At 32.6% G+C, this 8770-nt stretch overlaps 1 protein-coding gene across 2 annotated transcripts; it reads left to right on the plus strand.

The window, feature by feature from the left end:
- The first annotated feature begins 1006 nt into the window (after nucleotides 1-1006).
- LOC125863236 (MOB kinase activator-like 1A) lies at nucleotides 1007-7242 on the plus strand. Of its 2 annotated transcripts, XR_007446116.1 has the most exons (8): nucleotides 1007-1165; nucleotides 2995-3043; nucleotides 3928-4036; nucleotides 5153-5246; nucleotides 5856-5989; nucleotides 6441-6604; nucleotides 6964-7121; nucleotides 7182-7242. XR_007446116.1 is itself a non-coding variant. In XM_049543413.1 (7 exons), the coding sequence occupies exons 1-7, from the start codon at nucleotides 1143-1145 to the stop codon at nucleotides 7036-7038; spliced, it is 648 nt and encodes a 215-aa protein (XP_049399370.1). In that variant the 5' UTR covers nucleotides 1007-1142; the 3' UTR covers nucleotides 7039-7242. The 2 variants fall into 2 exon arrangements, 1 of the variants encoding a protein (XP_049399370.1); XM_049543413.1 differs by having other exon boundaries at nucleotides 6964-7242.
- Nucleotides 7243-8770: the final 1528 nt, after the last annotated feature.

The raw sequence follows: 8770 nt of genomic DNA on the forward strand, positions 1-8770 counted from the left end.
AATTGCTTCACTTAAATGATGTTTTTCAATGTTGAGTTGATAAAATCTTACTTAAAACTAGTAACTGAAAAAACAATATTAAATACTAATAATTTTCATCTAAATAGTGCAGAAAAATAAATTTTGAATAAATACGTATATGAAGTTTATTTATATTTTAGGCCGCGAATTGAAATTTTTCTTTAGGCCCCAATTACGTTGAGCCGCCCCTGGTGATTAGGGACGGATTTATGTAGATTTGAGAGGGTGTCCCATCTTCAGTGATCAAATGTATAAATATTAAGCGCGACACCCTTAGAAATAATATGCCTTGTGGTGCTAATGATTAAAGCTCATATTTACCACCTTAGAGATGCAAACTCGAGCCTTGGAGTGTGGTACCCGAATATTCAAAATTTTAGATTCCTCTATACTTCATCAAAGATTCTGAATTTGAAGTTTCGAGAATGAAGAATTCAATCCTGAGTTTGAACTTTTGAGAATGAAGAGAATTCTGTTAGAGCATTATCTTCAAAAATACGTGAATTCAAATTTAATCCGAGACACTAAATGAAGAAACCATGTGTCGAACAAACATGCATAGATGCGATCACGTCAAGTTAAATGTCAAAAACATTTTTCTCAAATTTTCATTTCCTTTTATTTAGTAGAAAGTCAGTGGGAGACAGCTTTTTTTCGATTTTTTCTATGTAGTAAAACTAAAAATAATCATCCTAACCAGAAAAAAATGTTCATTTCTTAATTAGAGGTCTCGTAATATAAATCATTAGAGGTCTCGTAATATAAATCTTAAATATAGAAAAATCTTTGTTAAGAAGTGCTTTCTTCCGAATAAGGTCTTATGCAGTGCAAATTCAAAATACTCATACTCTAATATGAATACTGAACACCGTATGAGAATCCAAAATAATTACCGAACAACTTAAAAAAATAGAAAATTAAATTGCCTGCCCGTAAAAAATTATAAAATAAACCTCTCAAATCTGGGCAGCTTCTTTTTCGCTGCCCCTTTTTTTTCTCCACTATCTTTCTCTTTTGCCACCATTTCTCTCTTCTCATTGCAAAAAAATAAAAAAAATAAAATCCAATCGAAAAAGCATTTTCTAGAAATCCATTTCCATATATATAAATTTTTTTAAAAAATGAGTCTATTTGGTCTTGGAAGGTAAAATTAATCATCTGTTTTTTCCTTTTTTTTTTTTTTTTGGTATGATTTTGAATTGATGCAAGATATCTGGATCATTTTTTTCTGAATTTATGATTTTTTTTGTTGTTGTTGTTTCATTGATGTTTTATTGGTTGTAGAATTTTAGGTTTGTTTATTTTCTCCTTGAATGAGTTTTTAGAAGAGTTTAAATTCATTCACTATATTTGTATGTGCATTACATGAGATTGAAATTTGTTAGGAGCTAAATTTGTTAGGTTTACAACTTTTACATGTGGGATTGAGGATACTTTACTTGTATATATTTAGAGGCAGATTCAGGATTTGAGGTTTATGGATTCGTACAAATTATTACTCAAGTTAATATATAATAATAACTGGTTTCACAGTCAACAATAATATATCTAGTGTAATCCCACAAAAGTGGGGTCTGGGTAGGGTAAAGTGTACACAAACCTTACTATTACCTTGGAGGTAGAAAGATTGTTTCTGATAGATCCTTAGTTCATAGAAATATACACCAACATAGTACTATAGAGAGATATACGGAAATGGAGAAATTCCGGGTAAAATACTATAGATAACCGATTGAATCATCCTAAACAATAGTTTGTGACTGTGAAACCAGTTACTATAGGGGTTGTTTGGTTCGTGGACTAAGTTATCCCGGGATTATAATCCTCGGACTAATTTAATAACACCAAGTTTGATGGGGTAAGGTGGGATATCTAGGATTAAGTTTGTGATTAAAGTTATACTTTGTTTGGTTGAAGGTCCTGGGATATCCACCTTATCCCATGAACTAAATAACCCCTTAGTGGTCGTTTAGTAGTTGGTTGGGAGGTAAGTTATTCATGTATCAAATCATGCATAAGTAATACCATGTTCGGTAGTAGTCTTTTACTATGTATAAAAATAATTCGTTATTTGGTTTGCAATTTAGAAGCTTGTATACCTAATACATGTATAAGTTATGGGAACATCTATGTATTATTATATGCAAGATAAAAGATGGAGTCAAAAATAGTACATGAATAGCTACATAACTAATCCTTGCATGAATCTAACCAGCTATCAAAGGTACTTGGTTCATGTGAACCTGAAACTCATAAGCTAGCTCCGCCGCTGATGTATATTACCATTATACTGTTAGTTTCACTTGTTTTGGTATAGAAATCTAGGATATTTAGTTATTTCTATTTCAAGATCAAATATTTGATCTGGTGTTGTATTCAGTGAATAGTCGCCTACCCTTTTTTTTCTTTTAATTGGAGATGAACTTGCCAAAACGGAAGGATGGCTTGCATATATTTGTCTACTGTAGAGATTGTTTGTACTTTGTAGAAGGATCAAACTTGACCACATAGATTTTATTTGAAGAGATCTAACGGGAGGTTGGAAGTTCTGTTGTGTATAAGAAGAGAGAACTATGCTTCATAACTTATCTCCTTTTTTGAGCCATAGAAAGTTTCATATGTCATGGAAAACGTGGCCAAAGTCTTCTCTATCTCTTTATCTCTATGTGTCCTCCCGGTTTTGTTTTAATGCCCAACTTGGCTTTGTTTTAACGCCCAACTTACTCGATAATTGTAATCACCGTGTGAATATAAAAGGGTAACACATATAAATTATATCTTTTAACAGGTGACTATCACATTAATTCTCAAGTTTACTTGTTCCATTTAACCTTCTTGTAGAATATTGCATACTTTGCATCATGTTTCTTGTCATTATTTTAGTTTTATTTCAAAAGTGTGCTTTGCTATCCTATTTGGCGGATTGGTACATAGCATTTTTCATCTGATGCCTTATTTGTTATTGGTTTATAGGAATCAGAGAACATTCCGTCCCAAAAAGAGTGCACCCTCAGGGAGTAAGGTTATACTCTTTCCTAGTTTAAGAAGAAATGTTGCTGTTTTCTCGTCTTGTTTTTTGGTAGTTACTTTTTCTATGTTAAGTGTTTGGCTGCACGTGCTGATGTTGATACCACCAATTTCTAAAACTTGTTCAAACAAAAGACATCTTCAAGAAAATTAAGTTTAAACGGACACTAGATTTTTTGTAATCCTCAAAACATGCTTCGATTTCTACTTGATTATTTTTCTTGTGCTAATATAAGCTTTTAAGTAGTTGAATTTTGAAACGAAAAAAACTATGTTTTTAGTTGCATATTTGTATGCTTGTTGTTATGATTTTATTGGACATGGTATACCCTACACTAAACCTCAGGGTCATTGGTGACTTTTCACATCCGCACCTTTGGTGACTGATCTCAAACTCATTGTAGGAGATGGAGTGCCTTTTTTCACTGGACTATTCTTCCCTTGCTATGCATGCTATTATGTATTCAACAAGTTTATAGCTAAGTTGACTTGCTTCCTAATTTGAAGTATTATTCTGCAACAAGTTTGCATCCATGACACGAAAATTGTCAGGATAAGAACGAATTAATGAATTCAAATGATTTGACATATAATTGTTTGGAGCTTTTGGAAGCTCATCCAACTTCAAAGTTTGGCATGTTAAAGTTGATATAGTTGGCTAGTTCTAAATCTAAAGTATCTCATGCTAAGAGTTTAGATCCTTGATGGTGAAAATTTCATTTTCCTTTAGTCTTCTTGCTTGTTATTCATTCTTCCCTTGTGTCTTTATTTTAATTTGCAAGTTGATCTAAACCATTGAATTATGAGTAGAAAAATGTAGTATTTTTTGTCCTGAACGGGTCAACTTTCTTGCTTTGCTCATCGTTTTCTTTGTTGCAGGGCGCACAATTAAGACAGCACATTGATTCTACATTAGGCAGCGGAAACTTGAGAGAGGCTGTAAGGCTTCCTCCTGGGGAAGATATTAATGAATGGCTAGCTGTCAATAGTACATCCCCTCTCTCCCTTTTTCCTCTTGTTTACTCATACATAATGATGGGCATCCATTGGCACGTTAATACTACCTCTATTTCTGCTGTTGCTATGATTGGAATGCGATTGCCCGACTCGGTATCTTAATTGAATTGCAGAGTAAAACTTTCACGCACTCTTGGTCTCCAAAGTCTCGACTTCTGGAACCAGAACTTCAGTCTATCCTCCCCTTTCCTCTTTGGGCTATAAGGAAGTAGGAAAAAAAGAACAGAGACCATCTACTTTATTTCTTTGAGTTGTCCTAAAACTATGTTCATTTTTTGGAAATGATAGTTTTGCTTGCTATTTATTATTATACCTTTTCAGTATACAAATCCTAAAGAGGTGTCATGTAACCTACTTTTGTACTAGTAAAACTTCACATTCACCAAAACATTAACTCTATCTCTATCGTAGACCTAATTTTTATGTAGATACTATAAAAACATGATTAAACTTTGGTTCATTCTCAAACAAAAGAAGTGTTATTGAACTCTGGTCTTAACCTTAAAGCAATGCCTAAGGCCTATTGAAGGACTGTGTAGATCCTATCTGAGTATCATGAATGAAGTCCTTAGTAATGCTTATCCGTGTCAAGACCACTTCTTTGATACCAAGTAATTGCAGGTCCTTTGAAACCACTTCCTTCGATGTATTTTAGGTCTTCCCCGTCCTCTTTTAAATCCTTCACTTACCATAGTTTCACACCTACGGACCAGTGCATCTATAGGTTGACGTAGAACATGTCCAAACCATATCAAGCAACCTCTTCGCCTTTGATCCTAAATTTGTGCTACTTGCATCTCCGACGAATGTGATCATTTCTAATCTTATTTAATCTGGTATGACCACACATCCATCTTAACATCCGCATCTCCGCAACACTCATCTTGTGGATAAGGCAATATTTTCACACATCACCAATATTTGCTGGTGGAATGTACCATATTCATCATGTGTAGCTATGATGATGCGTATTATGTGACTCTCTGTTTGAAGCCAATGCTGCATTTGTTACATTCTGTTTGCTTACTTGTTGCTGTAAGCTGATCAAGTTTAATTTAATGGTGGTTGTTTATTCTTTAATATGCAGCTGTAGATTTCTTCAACCAGGTGAATCTGCTTTATGGCACCCTCACTGAGTTCTGTACGCCAGAAAACTGCCCGACAATGACTGCAGGCCCCAAGTATGTTTTATAAATAAGTTGTTTCAAGGTTGATTCTATTATATACATTCACTAAAGTTGTCCTTGGTTATGGGAGTTGATTCTTGCAAATAGCGTAAGGACCATCTTCGAATTCTACTGTCCAACAGTGGAATCTGTGTGGCTTTCAATCACAGGGATATGGAAAAACGCAGCAGTTTCCTCTATTCCAAATTACCTGCCGATAATCACAAGTTATAAGGGGGTGCTTGATTCTTGCCTAATCTATTATTAGAAATTAATCTGAACAGTCTTCTTACGTGACATGACATTAAGTCATTTGGTCTAGGATTTTGCAGACATGTAATACTCTGCCCAGAACATCGTAACTGGAACAGTTTGAGAACTTCATGAACATTGCTGTAGTGCGTTGCAAGTGTGCAGCAATCTTGAGAAAGATGTCTTGATGCAGCTTTGACCAAAATAATTAGAAGTGACAATATGTTCCCTTCATTTTGCGATTTAACTCCAAAAAAACCCAAGTATATATGAGAAAACGTTAACACTAGGATAAGGCTAGGTGGAAATTTGATCCGGAGTATTCTTCAACAGGCTACACCATTCTTAGCTTCTTCATATATTGTGTTTCAGGTATGAGTATAGGTGGGCTGATGGTGTACAAATCAAGAAGCCTATTGAGGTTTCTGCTCCGAAATATGTTGAATATTTGATGGACTGGATTGAAACTCAATTGGATGATGAATCTTTATTTCCTCAAAGGCTTGGTAAGTACTAATTACACAGCTTCCAGACTCATGTTTTAATGTCATTTTGGAGATGTAAACCATACTCTCTGTCCCAAGTCCCAACTCATATGACATACTTTTTCATTTTGGAATGTCGAAGTTGTTTTGGATTCTTCTAAGTTCTCAGTATTCTAGTTACGATCGTAAGTTTGAAAATGTCCTGTTTCTTTCAACAATTTGATTTGGACTATGTAACCTTCTTTCTAGTATGCAAGTCATATTAACTTCTTGTCTCTATATAAAAATGGAGGGATTGAGTAATCTCGAGTGAATTGAAAACGTACCTCTTGGGAGCCAAGACGGGGGATGTGTAGGAGTAGGTGGCTTTGAGTTGGATGGGGAATTCTAGCTAACTAAAATCAACTGCTTTCGTTGTTCAGACAATACTATGTTACCTTTTCTCATTGTCAATTGGGCTATGTTTTTGTAGGTGCACCTTTTCCACCTAACTTCAAGGATGTTGTCAAGACAATATTCAAACGTCTCTTTCGTGTATATGCACATATTTATCACTCCCATTTTCAGAAGATTGTGAGTCTTAAGGAGGAAGCACATTTGAATACGTGCTTCAAGCATTTCATACTCTTCACCCATGTAAGTCGTCTAAATCATTGATCCTGAATGGACTTCCTTTATTGTTTGTGCATGTTAGTGGATTTTCTTTCTTCCTAAGTCTTAGACATCGTCATTGCATATGTCTACGGTCTATCGGTTAAATTTGGGGGTAGCGGAAAGGGGAAATGGTAGATGCCACAAGGTAGGAAATCCAAACCCTCACCAACGAGGTGAAAGTTCAAGTAGCCAACTAACTGAGCAGATTCCCCGTTGCTTTGAAAATGTTGATTATGTCAAGAACTTCATTATGCAGCATAATTTGTTCTTATGGTTTTCATTGATCCTTTATCTATATAATTTATGATGTTAATTCTTATAATATAATGTTTATTTTGTAGGAATTTGGGTTGATTGACAAAAAGGAGCTGGCTCCACTCCAAGATCTCATAGATTCTATTATTGTGCCTTACTAAACATCTTTTTTCAGTTTGTTTTTAACCTATTTTATAGGAAATTAATGAGTATGATGTGATAATAATGTATTTTAGCCTTCTATATGTATGTAGCCTAAGGTGACATTTTAAAATCATTATTGATATTGTGCATGTATTGTTTCATGTTTGTAATTATCGGAAATAACCTCCCTACCTTCTCAAGGTAGGAGTTAAGGTTGCGTACACACCTTTTTCATATCTCACTTATGGGATTACAGTGTTGTTGCTGCTTCTAATCAAGCAATGTTTTTGTAAGTAGCTCTTTGCAAAAATAAATAAATATTGTCACTCCTTAATTCCTAATCATATCTATAGGCTTGGCTACTTGATAATTTTTACCCTCGGCCTAGCTAACACGTGAAACACTACGTCTAGAGAGTATAGTCACAAGATTGAAACTCAAAGGAATTGAAAAGGACGGATCTCACTTTATGAAGGTAAGAGACCAACCTGTCATGTAACAATTTTTGTTTCAAAATGAGCTCTACAATTCGTAAACTCAAAGCTAATTGGATTATAATACAAGTACCACACATCAAATTATATATTTAAATTTAATTAGATTATAATGTAAGTATCTGACGTTGAATAAAAAGGAAAAACTTAAGATCTACTCTTAGGAGGTTCATTTAATTTAGTAAAAAATTATTAGACACCATCAAAATTCAAATTGAATTGTGATGTCTCATAAAAGCAACACAGAAATAAAACAAACACAATAAAGTGTAATTATTACAAACAGAATAGAGTAGTTTGCAACTTTGAATGTGTCAAACAATAACTATCAATAAAAGGGACCATAAAAGTTCTATTTATATAACATGAAGGGAATCACAATTCACTATAGAAGTTTTTTTTTTAAAAAAATGGAATTTATTTAATTTAAAATTAATAATAAAAAATTTATTTAAACTTTCTCCTCTTTTGGACTTTTGTATATCAACTATCTATTATTTCATTCATGTATCTAATTTTTTTATATATTAAAACATACCTCGATACTGAATTGACTTTACATGCATCTATTATTAATTGAGAAAGAATATGATCAATTGAACATTGAGGTGTGTTTTAATAAGAGAGTGGTGGTTCAGGTAGATAAAAGAAACACTGAATAGTTGATGTATATATCAAACTCGCAAAAAATGATAATTCAAATATATTTTTGACCATTAATTGTTTAATTTATGTGCCTTGATTCAGAAAATAATATTTCAAATCAACTAACATTTACTCTGAATTTGAATATAAAATCTATAATTTTTTAAAAAATAAAAATTATATATTTAAATATCACGAGTATTATAAAAATCATTCAAAATATTTTTAGAATTTTAAATTTTTTTTATAATCAATGGAGTACTCCCTATATTTCATTTTACTTCTCTCCTATATTAAAAATAAATATTTCAATTAGTTATTTATTTTAGCAAATCAAGTAAACTTTATCAGTAAAAAAGGAAAAAGGGATTTATACATTTTCTTATATTATCCTTAGTGTTAAATAATTATATAAAATAACAATAATTAAATTTAGAATCCAAAACAATATTAATAAAATTAATTTAACAAAACACTTTAAATTAATTTATTTTTATAATGTACTATTCATATTACCATAATCCAAATAATATGAAACAAAGTTATTTCATATAAAATTTATAAACTCCGTGTTAAATCAAATTATTGCAAGAGTCCCTAAAAGAAGGTG

This window comes from Solanum stenotomum, chromosome 4 (genome assembly GCF_019186545.1).
Source record: "Solanum stenotomum isolate F172 chromosome 4, ASM1918654v1, whole genome shotgun sequence".
NCBI lineage: Eukaryota > Viridiplantae > Streptophyta > Magnoliopsida > Solanales > Solanaceae > Solanum > Solanum stenotomum.

Coding starts and splice junctions, on each gene's coding strand:
- LOC125863236 (XM_049543413.1), top strand. CDS start 1,143: ATGAGTCTATTTGGTCTTGGAAG. Junction 3,044..3,927: donor GTGCACCCTCAGGGAGTAAG/GTTATACTCTTT, acceptor TCTTTGTTGCAG/GGCGCACAATTAAGACAGCA. Junction 5,990..6,440: donor TTTATTTCCTCAAAGGCTTG/GTAAGTACTAAT, acceptor ATGTTTTTGTAG/GTGCACCTTTTCCACCTAAC.